Consider the following 18,723-nt stretch of genomic DNA (forward strand, 5'->3'; position numbering starts at 1 on the left):
AACCTAACAACAAATCATAAACGCATATTGGATCATCAATCACATACTAGGCCGTCAAGCCATAATCACTAGCATTTCAACACCCAACCCATCATTTACAATCTTATATTAATCTTGGGTTGGTTCACATAACATATATCTCTTAATCATTATCATAATGCCAAACTCACTTTTATCACAAAATCCCCATTTTTATATTTGACTAGGTTGCCTTCAAATGAGCATAACTCAAGTTCTATTAACTCTTTTTACTTGATTCCAGTGGCCAAATTTATATGACACATAAACCTACATTTTTATATTTAGTGACCAATATATGAATTGTCTTTCAAAGATGACTTCTGGTCGTTTTAAAAACCAACACTGCTGTTGTTTTCATTAAAAAATAGTTTTGGCCTTACTGACTTCAAATGACCGTAACTTGAGTTCTACACCATATTTTGACCTCATTTCAGTGGCCACTTCTACGTAACACATTTAGGTACATTTTATCTTCAGTCACCAACACAATATTTGATCCGTATAAGTGTGATATACTCGTTTTAAAAACTGACACATAATCGTTTTTGTTGAAAATTCAAAATGACCACACTTACTTCAAAAATTCATATCTCGAGTTCTACTCCACATTTTAAACTCATTCCAGTGGCCACTTCAACTTAACACATATACCTAGCTTTTCGTTTTAGGAATCAAAAAGTGATTTATTTTTTAAAGAGGAGTTTTACACGTTACAATGTCAAAAACAGATTCTGATTTTCACTGTAAAACTAGATTTGACCAGCTGTAAGTTTTAGCATATTTAACTTACTTAAAAGTTAAACTAGGATCTAAAACCAATTGCATATGAAACTTGACTCGCATACCTTTCAAACGACAGGTTACATGACTCCTACGAATTTACGGATTGAAAGTTATAAGCACTTTAAAATGACACATTTTTCATTAAAGTTGTTGATCAAATTTCGAGTTTGCACAAAAACACTCTTAAATCAACTCAAACAAGTTTATGACACTTCCATTTGATAATATTAACTTAATATACATATTAGGGGCTGTTTTCAACATGATCTTAACATCAATTAGTATAGTAATGTTATACCAAACTCATCTCAATTCAATCACTAACCAAATTCCTATCACATACATGTAAATGAATATTGGTTTCTTCTTGAAAATACACATACATACTTTTATATATCACTACTAACTATGTATTATAAGATTCCAAGATTATTATTCAACTTTTAAACTAGGTTCATAATACATTTCATAAATCCCCAATTCATCCATTATAACAACCCTAATTTCAAGATTGATAAATAAAGATGATATACCTTTAATTAGTGATGTTGTACAACTAATCAATCAAACATGCAAGCATAAAATCAGCCCTCCATTATTTTCTTCAAATTTTCATCCATAGATGAAACCCCAACATAAGAACACTTATAGGAAGATGGAGTTTGTTTGCAATTTGATTTATCTTCAAATTTTAGTAGATTTTTTGCACTTTAATGATAATTTTCGGTTTTGGGGATTTTAGGGATGAACACACACAAGAATTTTTTTAAAAAGATAGAAAAATGATGGATTTTTGGTTCTTGATTTTTGTTGTTATAAACGAAAATTCACAACTACCCCCTCAAGTTTGACTCATTTGTCATATTTAATTCAATTAGTTATTTAGTCATTCACCTAATACCTTTATCTTTTAAAATAACTTCAATTAGACTTAAAAAGTTAAAAGTAAATAAAACCATTAGAAGTATAATAAAAGTATATTTAGAATTTAGGGATGTTACAAGGGCAAGGAGAGAGAGAGAGAGAGAGAGAGAGAGAGAGAGAGAGAGAGAGATTTTATATTCACACACATGATTTTCAAGGCGAGATTATGAAGGGGAAACTTAGAATCATTTTTGTTTTTCTTAAAAGAAAAAAGTGTATTATTTATGATCATATCAAAACAATTTATGTTTTTTTTATCAAAGTAATTTTACTAAAACATACTATATGTAGTTTATATAATAATAATATATACCCCCTATTTAAAAAATAGATATTATGTTGAAATTTACATGAGGGAATTGTTAGAAATAATTTTCATTAAAATAATACACCCTAAATACAATAATCCCCACCTTAAATGAAATAAATACACTATCAGTCCCTCAAATTTTAAAATAACTATACAAATTATTATATTAATTACATTTAAATCAATAGCATACACTCGCCACCACTATCGGTCGCCGTCGCAACTTGTCGCCGCCGTATTGCGCAGACACCATGCTAGTAGTTATATGGATCTACAAAGTTTTAATTAGATTTAATAACTTTTATGTAGAAATCATTTTCTCAACTATGTGTCCTATGAATTAAAGTCAACATAATATTCTCACCGTGTTGATAGTGATCGTGAGTAGTGACGGCAATCAAATTATTCTTAGCCTTTTTTTTCTTAGCGGATGCCCATTCATCCAAATTGTCAATTGTGTACGCTTTCTTCGTTAAGTTCTAAGCCAAACGCGTAATTTCCTACTTATAAATGTATATTAAACCTCCTCCAAATCATGTAATTAGTTAACCCTTCCTATATCCAATTTTTTAAATATTATTATTATTGTATGTATTCAATGATACTTTGTTGATGTATCAATGTAGGTTGGCGTACAACGTAATATCCATATAGGTTGTAACGTTAACCAATTGATCATAGATCAACTGGTAGCACCACGATGTGAACATATGAGTCCACATATAAAGACAATAAGTCACATGTTGAAATCTTGTTAAAGATAAGTTAAAAAAATTATATCTTACGATTGTTGTGTGAGAATGGCGAGTTATCAGAATATTAGGCATGAGTTCTATTCGTTGTGCGTTTTGGATACCAAAACGGTACATGAGACTATAGGGTTTCCACTCATTTACCTTCTTTTGTTAAGTTGTGATGTTAGCAAAATGTCATTTATCTACACATATAAAAACATGATAGACTTTCGGTTAATTTTGAATACATGCTCACATACTTATTTGTAAATGAAAAATGGATAATAAAATGGAGGCGGTTAAGTAGAAATTAAGGTTTCCCAAAACCTTTTAAATTGGTTAAAATAAAAGCATCTATATTTTTTTTAGAAAAAATGATACAAACATGGAGAGGTTGGAATTTTGTACTATGTCTAATTTCTTTTTTAGAGGGTGTTTGAGATTGCGTTTAAAGTGATTATCGTGTTTGTATGAAAAAGTGATTACTGGCTATGAAAATGCAGTTTTAAAGAATCATGTACCTACATGTTTTTTCAAAACGTGGTTTTGCAAACGCATAATCTATTTTAAAAACGCATATTTTGTTTTGTAATCTCATTACCTAACCCCCTTAATCAAATCTACCGACTTGGATACGATGTTAGCTTGTTACTTCAGTAAACACTAAAAACAGCCTGCGCCGCAATGTTAAAAATACGACTTGTCACATAAACTCAACAGTAGGAAAAAATAAGGTATCAGAATCACGCCATGTGGTAATGTGTTTTCATGTGATTGGCTTTCTTTAAAGCCAAGAAAAAAATACACCGTCCATCCTGTCAATCTCCCATCTTTTGCCACGTGTAAATCAGAACACACCATTTCTCAGTTCTCACATATATTACACCCACACCACCCACACACTTTTACATTTCAAATTAATCCATCGCTTTTATATCATCAGAATATCTCTCAAAAATCAAAATGAACTACAAAAAAGGTCCGATCATAGGCCGTGGCTCGACCGCGACTGTCTTGAGGGCCACCACCGTGACCGGGGGCCTAGTTGCGGTCAAGTCCACCGAGCTTTCTAGCTCACACTTCTTACAAAAAGAGCAACAACTTCTATCAAAATTAAGTTCACCACATGTAATAAAATACATCGGGTCTGATATCGATTATACAATCGATAACAACCCGATGTATAACTTGGTAATGGAGTATGCAAATGGTGGGAGCCTTTTAGATGTGATCAAAAGTGGAGGAGGATGTGTTGATGAGTGTTTGATAAAATCTTATACTTATCAAATACTACTTGGTTTGGATTATATTCATTCCAATAATTTAGTACATTGTGACATTAAATGTTCCAATATTTTGGTTTGTGACAAGAATGTTGTCAAAATTGGTGATTTTGGTTGTGCCAAATATGTTGGAGAACACACATCCTCTGTATTTTCGGGTACTCCGGTTTTTATGGCTCCTGAAGTGGCACGAGGAGAAGAGCAAATGTTTGGGGCTGATGTTTGGGCAGTTGGGTGTGCGGTTGTTGAAATGGCAACGGGTCGTAACCCGTGGCCCGAGTTAAATAACCCGGTTTCTGCTCTGTATAGAATCGGGTATTCGGATGATATACCTTTTTTCCCAATGTGGTTATCGTTTGAATGTCAAGATTTCTTGAAGAAATGTTTGCAAAGAAAAGTTGAAGAAAGATGGACTGTGAAAGAGCTTTTGGAACACCCTTTTGTTAGCTCTAAATCTTGTTTTGAAAAGATTGAAAATTTTTCGAAAAATAATTCTCCAGTTAGTAACTTGGATCAAGGATTTTGGGATTCTTTGGAAGAGACGGATTCTTCACCAGAAAGTGTCTCGGGCCAGTCTCCCATGGAGAGAATAAGACAATTGGTAGAAACAAGTCCATCTTGTTTGCCAAATTGGGTTGAAGAAAATGATTGGATCGCGGTTAGAATAAGTCATATCGACGAAATCGCAAAGATTTCGGAGCATGATTTATATACGGATGTAGACGTGGAAGATAATGAGGATATCGATTTAAGTCATACATACTCGATTTCGGGTTTAGAAATTGATGTATTAGAAGAGATGTCAAACTCCTTTATGGTTATGGTAGGATCTGATGTAGATGAAACTAGTAGTGCAATTGTAGTTGCTCCAAGCTTTCTTGATTGTAAGAACATGATTAATGATAATCGTTTGCAAATTGATTCAATTCTAAGATGCTTTTACATTGTTTATTTAGGTAGTTTTTTTTTTTTTTTTTTTACATTGTTTATTTAGGTAGTTACTCCTTTAAAAAAAACCTATGTGATTTGGTCTTAATTGTTTGAATACCCGAAGGCCACGAGTTCAAATCCTACAAGCCAAAAAAACTATATGCGACGATTTCGGTCTTCGGACTACTGGCAAAGCAGGTAGTCATCCTGGAATTAGTTGGTTAGCAAACCGGGTCTAACTCAAAAAAACAAAAACTATATGTTGTTGAGTCCAAAAGGCAAAAAGTGCAAAGGTAGTGTGTTCAAATCATTCCTTTTGAGGCCAATTGAAAAGTGCATGGTGTTCAAATTTGAACCATAACTAAAGTCAACAAAACTTAAACTTGTTTAAATGTAATAAAGATATGCCCACTTGTGTATCTACGTACTGGTTTGGAATATGCTTTCATCCTTCTGGATTTCGACTTTGGTAGTTGATGTCTAGTGGATAGTCATAAAGCCTACAAGAATTTCCCCTTTTTTGTAGCCTTGTACTTACTCATTTGTTGTATTTCATGTCAACTCTAAACGGACCAAAAACAAGAACGGCTAATTGTTGCATCTGAAGTCAACTCTAAATAACAAGGACTAAAGACAAAAAAAGTGGCATGGAATACAAAGCGAATGTTTCCTGGAAGAGCGCGCAGGTATCCAACTTAGATTTTTTGTGGCCTAACCGGGTTATTCTCGTGAGTTTCGGAACCCTTGCCGTTGACACCTCAAACATTTATCTATGGAGGTTTGAACTTGCGACCTTTTGTGAGGATATAGGACACGTGACCATTAAACAACCTTACATTTCTAGAAAATTCTTTTATAGAAAACCAGAAAGGATAGAATATATGTCAATCTATAACTACCCTTTTGAAAACTCGTTTGAAATAGACTATTACACTTGTTTTCTAAACCGCATAGTGAAAACAAATAGTTTAACATGTTTTGAATGGTATTTTTTTAAGAGAAGAAACAATGAAACATGATTAATTTTCTAGAAAAGTAAAGATAAAAGTTTAAGAAAGCTCACTCCAATTTAGACATACTAAACTAAAACTTTGTAATTTGTTTGTGTTCCGTTGTAGAGAACAAGTCGCACATTGGAAATGACCGAACCACCCACTTTGTAATTTGTTCGTGTTCTGTTGTGGATAAACAAGTCGAAAATCTGCTTAAAACATAATAACGAACACTGTAGAATCAACGTAACAACAGTTTACGACCTAAATAGGCAATTACATCGTTTACCTGACCATCTGTTTAGCCATCTACCGGTTTGACTTGTTTAGATACATAGTTGCACAAGTTACGTCCAGGTTACATGGTTTAAAAGTGTCCTAGTTTTGGTGAAGTATCTTGGCACAAGTATGCCAATCCTACAAGAAGAACCCAAAATCGTCTACAATCTTATATCAGAAACAAGAAAATCACTCGTAAACCAACACAAACCCTGCAGAAGACAATAATAATTTATACATCTTGAAGTGGTAGGCAAAATTTACAAACTCATTACAAAATTTCCTTTTAATTCATGATCTTGGACATAGGTGTTGAAACGCCCAGATCACTTACAAATTTTTGAAGGGGTACAACCACACCTGCTAATCTCTTATCTATGTCACTGGGCTCTGAGTACTCTTTCAATAGAACCAACTAGTTTCTCAACAGGAGATGTAGGTTTGAGTGGCTTCCTTGAAACCATTGTTGGTGACAGAGTAGTCTTTGGACTGTCTTCTTGGGTATTTGGGTCCTTTGTTGGTGTTCCCGTAGAGCTTGTGTGATTCTGATCATTTTGCGCCTTTGTGAGCCTTATAACCTTATCTGGATTCAATGCCATCACTGTTACTGTCTCATACACCTATTATTTTAAGATTAAAACAAACATGTTAAACATCTGTCATCATTCATTAGCCTAATAAACTCATTAGCCTTAATACTTTTCATCTTGAGTTTTATTGAATTTTTTTGGGTAAAAAGAGTTGTATTTGAATTTACGACAATTAAAATGGTAAAGTTACCTATATAAGAAACGGGTCAGCTAAGTCAAGCGGGTAAAAGTCATCAAAAGTGTATTTAAATGTGGAGCACTTCAAAACACATAAAACCGTTAGAGGATTTTGGGACTCATAACCCATGGAAGACGGTATTTGGAGTTACAGTACTTTTCAATAACATGAAAATGGACAAAAAGGTTTTAGCCCAACCGAACCCTGTGGACCCATATTTAAAAAACTACTCTTGTTTTAGCATTAGTTAGTTTTATAAAATACCTGGCATATATCCTCGGCTTTGTCGACCCAATTTTTGTTTTGACAAGTTATGACAATATAGTCTTTGCTCTCCTTGAACAGATTATAAACATATTCGTTACTCGAAATTCTGGCCTCAGCAATTGCACATCCTGAACTGAGCTGCATTTTTGAATAAAATACATTAGCTAATTGTTGGTTAGGCAATGTGTTACAAAAACTTGACGTCAAATCACTATATGCGTTCTCACGTCAAGAAGCGATTTCAGACAAATTGTTCAGATATTCATTTCAACAGATATACTTACAAGAGAAAGAAACAGCTGCTCAAAGAAACCAGAAGGTGATATAGTCTCGAAGCCAAGCAGAATGCCTTCCCTACAAAGCACCATAATCATTTTTGTTAGAATAAAATGATTTGTGACAATAAAAACACCAACATAACCGCGTCCTTAGGTGAAATGATCTGGGTAAAAACAATGCAACTATCTTACTTACACAGATAAATCCTCATAGTATAGTGGAGCCTGTCTAACAGCAGGTATTGGTTTTGCATTTTCCCATAGTTGTCGCCACAAATTACCTAAATTCATGAAACCATAAGTCAGAAAATATGCATATTTTGCAGGAAGAGGGAAATAAAAATTTCACGCCCATAGAGCATCTTAAGTTGTTGAAGCATTAAACGGTAGACCTTCTTTCTGCATACGAGTACTTAGGTGTCCTCTTGGAGATGTGTTATCACCAACCACAAATGCTTTACTTTGATCGTCTGTTAATGTTTCCGTCCAATCCGGTGGTGAGTGCCATCTAACAAAGTCTTCCAATATGCACCCTGGATTTGCAGCCTAAAACATGAAAACCAAAATCAATTTTAGTTAACTAGAAGAATATTCATTTTGAAGGAACCAATTGTTTATATTGCCTTGAAAGCCTGCATATCGGATAGAAGCTGAGAGCACCCTGCACCTACGCTGAGCACATAAAAAGAGTCATTTTGTGTCAGAAAAATCGTAGTTAACACATTGCATAGTAAAACCAAAAATCCTTACTACCACAGTGCCACATTTAAAAAATATGAAAAAATCTATGTCTACACGTTCATTTACTTGATGTGCTGACCTTCCAGTACGTAACACAAATTCCTCATTTTCCTTGATAACATCTTCTGTTAGTAGAGGCCCTTCCTGTAAACCAAAAACGAAATTAAGTCAATAAAGAAAGTTAAGTGAGTAAACCAATTACATGGATGATAAATATGATTAAACCTGCAAAACTGGGGTATAAACAGGTTCTCCGGTATCCAAAAGCATAGTATTTTCAAGTTGTTTATAAATTCCCAAACGAAGCACGAGTTCTCCTGAGCTAATTTTAGCATACACAATATCTCCAGAAGGAGGCGATTTGTCCACATTATTAGTGGCTTGTCTTAAAACAGATTCTACTGATTCTGTGGCTATAGCACGACATTTTTTCCTAGAAATACAGCAATTGATAACTTGCAACTGCTGATATAACAAACACGAATTTAAATTTGGAATTTCATCTGGAGGGATGCCAGGAATGTGTTGCCCTTCACACCATAGCCTTCTCAACTGCAAATAAAATATTCAGGTAGTGCCGAAAGGGGGTAAATATATGCGTGAAGATACCAATAACAGAAGATAATACTTCATCCGTCCCAAAATAGTTATCCATGAAATTAGAACACACAGTTTTAATTAGAAGATGTGTAACTATTGCAACTTAATTTTTACTAAAAACATTTTCATTTCTTTTTTTTATTCAAATTTTTATTTTTTGAATATCAGGATAATGATATTCATGTTTGGGAAATATAAGAAAAACGATCAATTATATCTAACACTTTCATAAGTGAACGATCATCTTGAGACACTTTTTTTGGACACTTTTAATATGAGGTAAGAAAAACGAAACAAGAAACATACTTCCACAACAACTCTAGACCAAAATATTGCCATTTTTCTCAGAGTTTTCAAACTTCCAATGGCTTCAGCAAGATCTGTAACAAAGCTATCAGGAGGAGCACCGTGAAGTTCTTTGGTAAAATTAGTAATGTTTGTACTCTTATCGAATGGAGACCGCGTCTTCCTTTCTGAAAGATGTCCTTCTGCGAATATCTTGCAAGGATTACAATGGAAGTAAAATATTATCAACGGAGACTTCAAGAATTAAGCCACATACTCCATTCCAATAAGCATAAAAATTTGTTACTATGACCAAAACCTGTCATATTTTATTCCAACGCTTATTACCAAAGACAACGACCAAGTTAAAGAAGAAAGAATTACCTGGATCCTGTAACGAATGGATGAATGACATTACTTTTTCATCACGACCAAACTCAGAAGCAAACTTGTCTTCCTTCTCGCCGACTACAAATGACTTCATTGCAGATAAACTTAAACTAGTTCTTTCTTTCACCGGTGAAACATCTCCTGATGATCTCATAAGATCCTTCATAGAATTTATAATTCTTGTAGTCCTATAATTGATTGTAACAAAGAAGTATTATTCTATATTTTGTTTCTAAACAACTTTATTTACCTCACAACTTTGTCACATTTTATCTATATTGTAAGGGACTTAAACATGACCAAAAAAATGGAGGCAAATGTTGTAGTCATTTTTGAACACATATAAAACAATCACAAAATGATGTAAAAAAGGGTTTTAAACAGAAGTACTTACTGAACACCTATGGCTAATTGTTTTAGCAAGGTTGCTGTGGGTATGATTTCGCTATGTACATCATCCGGAGTTGTTGGTGATGAATTGCTTTCCTTTTCCTAAAACATACGAAGATGTTCATGACGTTACTACTAACTGAATAATCATTTTAACTTGCTTGATATGAAAACCAAAAAAATTAAATATAAACTAGTGGCATTATGCATTCATGCACATTGATCATCTTCTCATTTATTTGCATGTATGTATGTTGATCTAGGATGTTATATTGCTAATACACGCTCGACGATTTGTTAGTTATAAACACATCGGCTAAAAAGGAGTATGATATATGCATATATGCATACAATATTCAACATGTCATAAAGAATTCGAAAGCCTTAAAGCCATTTTACCTCAGAATTAGGAGTCCTGATTGATAGGTATATATTTCCATGATATATTGGAAACGACATTTTTATATTGGCGGGTTTTTTGTTACCTTCTTGGACTCCCTTTTCTTCTAATATTACGTTTTAGATCCTTTCCTGCCAAGAAATTTATTTAGTTTGGTTACAATTAGAATCATCATACATTTAACATTGATATGAAGAAGGAATAAAAGTTTACCTCCGTTAGGATCAGTTCCGTAAGAGAATCGCTCTTTTTTTATTCAGGCGATTCTGTACGGAATAATCGTGAACTTTAGGTAATGAAGATATTGAGTTGGGATGTATATAAATATGAAAACAAATTCAAATTTAGTAAGAGAAATTATACATTTCTAAATTTAGATGGTAACCTAGATTGATGGGGGTTACTTGATTTTCTGGTTGGTGATCGATCAAGCAATTTGTACGGAATAGTCCTTGATTGTGGATCATGAAACTTATGTAAACAGAAATGAGGGAGACTTTGGAGGGAAATGATAATCAAGTAGGTAGAGCCGTTGGATACCCCACTTTGTGGTTTCTTTCAAGAAGGTCAAGGGTTCGAATCTTGCCGCATGTAAATGTGGTGAGGGAGTTTAGCAACGTTATATCCATCTACACATAAGTTTTGAATCTGCGGTGGGCACACAAACTAAGGCTGGAGGTGTTAGACTATTAGTCATTTATCCGCTCCGCCTCTCAAAAAAAATAGCTAGAGAATTTAAACAAAGTTAGCAAATAGCAACATACTTTAGGCGACGAGTTAATTAATAGTAACGACATCCGTTCTCCACAGATGTAATCACCAAAGTTTTATAGTGTCGACGAATGAGTCCTTCGGTGGTGATACTTGGGGTCGCTAAAAGGTTTTCTTCTTGTAGTTATATACTAACACTAGTATCACTACTTGTGCACGTTGCACGGTTAAATCATAATTATTTATTAATATATATATATATTCTAATTTTTAGAAACATCTCTTTATTAAACATTAATCTTAAAAACATCTTAAAAGGATAAATTAGTACTCGTACTACCTTTTAGAAAATGGGATTACAAAGAAAGAAAGAAGAAGGGTAAAATTTTCTTCGAGTTGACTAATAAGGCATGATAGGAGGGAAAGATTTTGTATATATAGATAATATAGATACAACTATATTGAGGGAGATGAAGATGAAGACCGAGTTAGTTATCCCTCATAGGCTCACATAAAAATGTCATTATTATCTTTCACATGTCTGACACATGGCTATATTAATGGAGAAAACTAAACGGCAAGTTAATTTTAGACCAAGGATGAAACTCATGTGATACCACAAGAACGACAAACACCACTTTACGCACGTTTGTATGAAACTTGGAACCAGTGTGATAACACTAAGAACCAAAAATGCAACTCGTTCTTAATGTACATTAGTGAAAAACAATGTACATTAGTACACTTTTATTGCATATAATTAAACCTGTAACATGATAACATATCTTGCAATTTGAATGCTTGCCATATTTTGACAATCACATATAATCTTCTTTTGTATATTACGAGTATATATAAATATATCTAAGTTGTTCAAATATCAGCAAGTTGTTTCAAATTGATGGGAAACATGTAGGGTTGTGTTCCATTGTACATGATGTCTATAAACATGCTTGCAGCTACTTCCGTAGGATGGTAAAGATCCCAAAAAAAGTGGTTTCTTCTGTTTAGGCAAAACGTTGATGTCGGAATGCATGGCACGTCAGCGTTCAAGTAACCAAGCCCGCAACAAGCTTCTTTTATATTCGTAAACCCTATAAAAATTAAAATCAATATCATTACTTCATAGTTTCATATGTACTACTAGAAGTGACCCTAGGAAACCATTTTATCAGCGGCACAAATTTAAAAAAATTGTTTTATTATTTTATAAAAACTTTTGTTTATTCACTATGGACTAATATGGTATGGGCTAAAAGCTAATGAATGGCCCATGTAAAATTTTTAAAAGAAAAGTGTTGTTAGAATTAGACTTAGATCAACTGGCAAAGCCGTTCGCTCCTAGAAGCTAGTAAAGGCTCATGTGCGAATCGATCTGTCGAAGATTAAAAATAAAATAAATTCCAAATATTCGCGAGTTTCATTTATTTTTCTTTCTTTCTTTTTTTTTTTTAAAAAAAAAAAGTTATATATTGTGACCCATCAAGAAAATCGTTAGAGTTCATGATTTTAAACGTATATTATTCCTTTAACAATCTAATTATATAAAAGAAAGCCTACCATACTATAGACACTACATCAAAAATTTTGCTCCTTGTTGAAAAATTTTCTTGTCCCGTTACGGGTCATATTGAATAAATTTTACATAGGGATTAGTTCCCTAACTTTGAACAAATGTTTATAGTACGAAATAACTAAAGCTGTGTGTATTGTATGTAAACAACTTTGAAATAATGTTTATTGTATGTAAGAATTTTGTTTCAACCAATTACAATCTGACAAGTGGCACCTGTATATGGTTGCCACATATGTTTTCTTACATACAATAAACATTTTTTCAAGTTGCTTACATACAATACACATAACTTTAGTTTTTTCCTACTATAGACATTCGGTCAAAGATAGTTACATTTCAGGAAACTAATCCCTTTTACATATTAATACTTGACTATACTAGAACTTTGATGCAGTTATCTGCTAGTGATCTAGAAGATAGTTTCTTTCATTGTGAATTTTTTTCTAAAAAAAATAATGGATAGATAGAACACTTGTATAACACATACCATATGTCTCGGGTGAAAGGAAGAGGTTGATCATGGCACTATATATATCAAAATAAGCATAGTTCAAGCCTAGAGATTCCGACTTCAATTCTTGTAACATGACCTTCAAGCCATCATTGTACTTCTTCGACCAGAAGTTTGCTTCAGCATTGCATTCACCCGTTCTACTAGACTTTCGTAGTGATGGGCAACAACCTATAGTCGGAGCTCCTGTCACCACCATTTTTTGTGCACCCAATGCATACAATGTCTGCGATACAATAACGACTTCAATTGTTTAAAAGTGTCATTTAATTTCAACTTATATTTATCATACATATATTTAGTAAGTACCTTTAGTAAGCCTTTGTAATTGGACAATAAAAGATCAATATATCGTTGTGGTGTGTATTTTCGAGAGACTAATGAACCCACGGTGAAATATGTAATCAGATCGTTGCTTGCGATAACGATTGGGAATATCGACTTGGAGAGGTGAACCTGTGCTACAGATGGTCCGAGTTGTTGGACCAATTTGTCACGGACCAAGCTGAAGTAGTCTACTTGTTGTGCCAATGAAATATATTGTATCTGATATATATATATAATAGTATTACATTACAAACCAACAGCGGGGATAGCTCAGTTGGGAGAGCGTCAGACTGAAGATCTGAAGGTCACGTGTTCGATCCACGTTCACCGCATTTTCCAAAATTTTTTGTTCTTTTTTAGTTATATTCAATTTTGCCCAATACTAAGCCAAAAATTTACATATCGGTTCTTTTGACTTTTAAGGGTTACCAAAAACTTACATATGGTTGACCGGTTTCGTTAAGTATGCCCGAGCTTCCTGATGCAAAGCTCACTCCGGTGATTGGTGGTGTCGTGCCATCGGTTAATGATAGATATGGTGGCGATGTTCGTAAACCCAACTTTTTCGCTGCCCAGAAAAATAAACTAAATCGTTACGTTTTATGGTTCAACTAACAGGACGATCTCACAATTACTAAGTCATAATCAAATTTCTAGAGATACATAGTAAAATAAGTTCAGAAGAAAACTATGAAGATTATATACTTATATATGTGATTCTGCATTTAAGAAAGCAGAGAAAACAAAAGGTTTATACATACAAAACTTGTATTATACAAAAATGATGTTTATCTTGCTACCAAATGAAAAGTAAAGAAAAGTTTGAAAGAAGGTAAAATAAGTTAATGTGACTGATTGCCTCTTTTTAGTAACATTTCGTTTGCAAATTGTTTGTAAAAATGTAAATCTTTTTGTAAGTGTATCATTTCATTAAGGAAGAAAAAAAAAAGAAAAGAAAAGGGATCGAGCGAGGTTAATGTGAAGTGGTTTAACCAATTATAACCAAACCCATTAAAAATTTCGGGTAAGAATATCCAACCTTTAGGCTTTAGCGACCTACTATAGCAAGGATCTAATACATGGGTCGAATATGCTAGTGGGTTGTAATTATTTTCGGATTGGATGGGTTGGTTTCGAGTAAAAAATCTAACATGTCAACGTATTTGTATAATTTTTTATAATAAAACTAGGTATTTTATCCCGCACACGATGCGCGGTTATCTAATGTTTTTGCTTTCAATACGCAATTATACAATCAAAGTAGAAGATTACGAAAAGGCTAAACAAAAAATTGGTGGAAAAATGTTTGTGATTCATATTTCATGATGTCTTTTCATTATATATTGAGTCTAACGAAACTAAAAAAAAACTAAAATATATTTGTATGACTTTTATCTTAATCTTATATTACACTGTACTTCATGCAATACTAACTAACATAAAATTAAGTTAAAATATAAATATAATGTAAAATCATAACGATATGTTATTTTTTGCAAAGTGATAGATGATTTATTAGAATTTCATCACACTCATTCAAATGAAATAGTTTCATGAAACTTACGTCATCAAATATTAAAATTCATAAAAACCGAAAAGCTTTAAATATAGTTAGAAACCAAATTAAAATTAAAATAGATTACAAAGAACAAACTAATGCTTCAAAAACGTAAATCACTACCAAGAAAATGATATAAAAAAAAAACTAAATCACAATATGATATATTCTATTGGTTATTGGTTATAGTGGATAAAAGAATAAGATATAAATATTTTGAAAACTAAATATTTTCTAATTTTGTACATAGATTTTCAGTTCATACGGTTTCTATCATAATGTAGGATTTGATCTTTGACTTTTGCTTTTTTAAAAATTTGTGTATATATAGATTTTATTTTTATTTAAATAAATATATTTAGATAGTATAACTTTGTGGATTTATATATTGTAAAAAAATATAAAGATGCTACATAGGATAAAGATCTATGTGACAATTTTTAAAAATAACTTTAAATTGAATAATGCTTTAAAATGCTAGAATTTTTAATGTTTTAATATTTATATAGATATAGATATAGATAGATAACAAAGAATAGACTTGCTTGTCGAATGCATCAAATTTCGAATACATATAAACAAAATATAACTTCAAATCGTAGCAAAATATTATCACGAAAGTTCCCAAACGTGTTATTTCAGATCTAGGATATTATGGATTATTAAATAGTATATTGTGAATGTATTATTATTATTATGTATATATATACGAGTATGGTACTCGCGCAATGCGGCGGAGATGACGGCAGTGTGATGGCGACGACAGATGGTGATGGTGGTGACAACGTCAAATGGTGTAAATAATTGATGTAAAGATGTTTGATTTAAAAGGGGTAATAAAGATATTTTATAATATGAGGGACTAATGATGTAATTTAATATTAAGGGTTTGTGGCGATTTAATTCATTAAGGATAGAATAGTAATTTTGCATATCCCAATAATGTAAACTTTTCAACAAAGGAGTATAATTTTTATATAGAAGTATAAAAATATAGAAGTATAGATATATTTTAAAAACCATTTAAAAAGTAATTGGGTTTACGGATCAATTAGAGGACCAAAAATCCAAATGACCAAATCTAAACCGAAGTTGAGAAATCGGGTTAGCGGAGAGTTGGGGGAAGGGGGCGGAGGAGTCACGTAGGAGACCTAAAAATAATAACTACTCCCTCCATTAATTCATTTTAAATGTGTTATTTTGAATTTTTTAAGTTTTTTTTTTTTAAAAAGTAAAAACTTTGACCGTAAATATATAAACGACATAAATCGTCCCTGTGGTTTACTAAAATAGTCACGTTTCATCCTTGTGCTTCAAAAACGTCATGGATCATCCTTTATAGGAAGAAAAGCTTCATGTTTCGTCCATTGACTATTTGACCGTCAATCCACTTCCGTTAACCCCCCACGTGCATCCCACGTGAGGGACATTCCAGTCTTTTTTTTCCCACAACTAAAGGATCATCAGTCATATCACTTTCATCTTCCTCAACAAAAACACCTTTTTATCACACTTTTGTTCTTGGAAAACCACATATTCAACAACTACAATATTACATTCATCACTAGTTTCACTTTTATTATCAAAATTAAGACAGACATATATATGATCTGGATAAAAAGAAAATACAAGTTGTATTAATGATTATTGAGAAATTTTATTACCAATACAAATATTGTTTAAATCCCTGTATATACACATTCAAGAACTAGACAACTTTCAGACAACCACCAACCATCTAAATTTATTCCTATAGACTCCTATAAAGAACAAAAGAAGTCATATTCAACTCACTTGAATATTGAAAAACCAAACTACCACCAGCAAGGGCCCCAACCTCCCCACTAGATCCAGTCCCCATTTTTTCTAAAATTGGATATATGATTTCAAAATCTGAAAATCTTATTTAGAGATATGTTATTCCTTTCCTATTTTTTATTTTTTTAGTATGATACAAAAGATATGTGTTATTGATTTAACACCAAACAACTTGTGAATTAAAAAAATGAATGGTAATTACTAAAAGTCAACAAAGGTGGAAACTTTACAAATCAAGAAAAGACAAACCTTGAATTGGAAAGAATATAAGAATGAGAATTGGGTTGTGTTAGAATCTTCTCATCAAAGATCTGACTTCAATAAAGATGATGAATTGATCGATGGATATATCATATATGTATATATGTAAGAGTAGTCAAGGAAGAAGTCATGACAAAAAATTAAACGATTAATGGTGATAGCTTAATAGTGATAGCGATGGATACAGATATAGATAGATATATGATCTCCATTGGGTATTAAGCCACTTTCTTTATTACTCACTTGTATCTTTCTTTTTTTTCTATATATCTCAAAAAGTTTGATGTTAGTTGGCGGTGAGGTTGATGGTGGTGAAGAAGAAGAAAAGCAAAAAGAGAGAGGAAAGAGAAAGTGGTAAAAAAAAATATATCACCAATGGTCCTTTACAGAATTACGGGTGGGAAAAAAAGATTGGAATGTCCCTCACGTGGGATGCACGTGGGGGTTTAACGGAAGTGGATTGACGGTCAAATAGTCAAAGGACGAAACATGAAGCTTTTCTTCCTATAAAGGACGATTCATGACGTTTTTGAAGTACAGGGATGAAACGTGACTATTTGAGTAAACCACAGGGACGATTTATGTCGTTTACTCTTGTTTATATTATATATTAGTTGATAAAATTTATATCAATGAAAATTATACTCAAAATTCAATCCATTCGTATATTTTATATCAAGTGTTATAAAACACAAACAAAAATATTGGTCGATGCAAAAGGCTTAACAAGTCAAAATTTAAGCAATTAAAATGAGACGAATATATGGTATATATATAAAAAATGAATGGTCGAAAGTCAGGAGACTGAATAATAACACTAAAAGAAATTAACTTTGTAGACGAATTACGGATAAAACCGCATCACTTATATGTTGAGTATGTCAATTTTACCAATTCGGTTCTAGAAACACATTACTTAAACTTGACATGCACATACCGATAAAGTCTGCAGCATTTTCGCCATTGCTAAATCTTCCCGTAAATTTTCTGTTAGGAAAATCAACACCATTGTGAGGGAAGTTAGCCTTGGCTACTGAAAGTGGCAGGTAGTTGTTGTTTCCGACGTCAACCAACGAATCCCCAAGCATGTATAGGGCCGGCACGGCTTGCGCGTTACATACACTTGTTCTTAGCATTGTGAACACAAATACATTCACAAACATTGTAATTGCAGCACCAACATTGTTAATAGGAGTAGCAAAAACCATTGTTTGTGACTTTGTGTATGTGTGATTATATATTTTAAATAATGGGCAGTGATAGGTTTATATATAAAGGGGAAAATAGCTGCCTGCCGATGCATGTCAACGATATGATGAAGATATAGGTTTGTTACGTGATTGCATGTTTGAGTGTACGTGAAGGGTCTACGTTTGTGGTATGGGTTGGTACTTCCTTGTCTAGGATAATGATATTTTTTATTGTATATGGAAAAAGTTCAAAAATATTGTATTGAATTAATTAAATGGTGCATATTGTTAGATTTAGATACAACATTTTGGTTACAAAACTTGGAAATCTAAAATTAAGATGGGACTTTTTCAATTACTATACTTCTATAGCTTTGAATATATATAAAATATATA

The 18,723-nt window shown here is 32.7% G+C and overlaps 3 protein-coding genes, 1 long non-coding RNA gene and 1 other non-coding gene across 5 annotated transcripts; 2 read left to right on the plus strand and 3 right to left on the minus strand.

Moving 5' to 3' along the window:
* The first annotated feature begins 3,706 nt into the window (after positions 1–3,706).
* On the plus strand, positions 3,707–6,201 carry LOC122590849 (mitogen-activated protein kinase kinase kinase 18-like). Its single transcript, XM_043763025.1, has 2 exons — positions 3,707–5,011; positions 6,104–6,201. The coding sequence occupies exons 1-2, from the start codon at positions 3,736–3,738 to the stop codon at positions 6,199–6,201; spliced, it is 1,374 nt and encodes a 457-aa protein (XP_043618960.1). The 5' UTR covers positions 3,707–3,735.
* Positions 6,202–7,545: 1,344 nt separating this feature from the next.
* Positions 7,546–10,220, minus strand: LOC122590851 (rab3 GTPase-activating protein catalytic subunit-like). Its single transcript, XM_043763027.1, has 10 exons — positions 10,194–10,220; positions 9,980–10,077; positions 9,580–9,773; positions 9,217–9,398; positions 8,536–8,862; positions 8,390–8,454; positions 8,193–8,241; positions 7,962–8,115; positions 7,766–7,850; positions 7,546–7,645 (listed from the first exon to the last, which is right to left on the minus strand). The coding sequence occupies exons 1-10, from the start codon at positions 10,218–10,220 to the stop codon at positions 7,546–7,548; spliced, it is 1,281 nt and encodes a 426-aa protein (XP_043618962.1).
* Positions 10,221–10,373: 153 nt separating this feature from the next.
* LOC122590889 lies at positions 10,374–10,657 on the minus strand. Its single transcript, XR_006322621.1, has 2 exons — positions 10,589–10,657; positions 10,374–10,506 (listed from the first exon to the last, which is right to left on the minus strand). It is a non-coding gene; the product is annotated as an uncharacterized LOC122590889 (long non-coding RNA).
* Positions 10,658–11,959: 1,302 nt separating this feature from the next.
* LOC122594645 (GDSL esterase/lipase At5g55050-like) lies at positions 11,960–18,345 on the minus strand. The gene is made up of 5 exons (XM_043767075.1): positions 18,075–18,345; positions 13,941–14,068; positions 13,483–13,719; positions 13,150–13,399; positions 11,960–12,180 (listed from the first exon to the last, which is right to left on the minus strand). The coding sequence occupies exons 1-5, from the start codon at positions 18,343–18,345 to the stop codon at positions 11,960–11,962; spliced, it is 1,107 nt and encodes a 368-aa protein (XP_043623010.1).
* On the plus strand, positions 13,760–13,832 carry TRNAF-GAA. Its single transcript has one exon. It is a non-coding gene; the product is annotated as a tRNA-Phe (tRNA).
* Positions 18,346–18,723: the final 378 nt, after the last annotated feature.

Source organism: Erigeron canadensis, chromosome 3 (genome assembly GCF_010389155.1).
Source record: "Erigeron canadensis isolate Cc75 chromosome 3, C_canadensis_v1, whole genome shotgun sequence".
NCBI classification, from domain to species: domain Eukaryota; kingdom Viridiplantae; phylum Streptophyta; class Magnoliopsida; order Asterales; family Asteraceae; genus Erigeron; species Erigeron canadensis.

Bases quoted from the DNA above. Each gene is read 5' to 3' on its own strand.
- LOC122590851 (XM_043763027.1), bottom strand. From the start codon at position 10,220: ATGCAAATAAATGAGAAGATGATCAAT. The intron at 8,116-8,192 runs GCAATATAAACA...TTCATGTTTTAG, and splicing joins CCGATATGCAGGCTTTCAAG to GCTGCAAATCCAGGGTGCAT. The intron at 7,851-7,961 runs GTCTACCGTTTA...TCATGAATTTAG, and splicing joins TACTCGTATGCAGAAAGAAG to GTAATTTGTGGCGACAACTA.
- LOC122590849 (XM_043763025.1), top strand. From the start codon at position 3,736: ATGAACTACAAAAAAGGTCCGATCATAGGCCGTGGCTCGACCGCGACT. The intron at 5,012-6,103 runs GTAGTTTTTTTT...GTTCCGTTGTAG, and splicing joins CTTTTACATTGTTTATTTAG to AGAACAAGTCGCACATTGGA.
- LOC122594645 (XM_043767075.1), bottom strand. From the start codon at position 18,345: ATGGTTTTTGCTACTCCTATTAACAATGTTGGTGCTGCAATTACAATG. The intron at 14,069-18,074 runs GTATGTGCATGT...TTTTCTGGGCAG, and splicing joins AAATGCTGCAGACTTTATCG to CGAAAAAGTTGGGTTTACGA. The intron at 12,181-13,149 runs GTATGTGTTATA...TAATTTTTATAG, and splicing joins CCTTTCACCCGAGACATATG to GGTTTACGAATATAAAAGAA.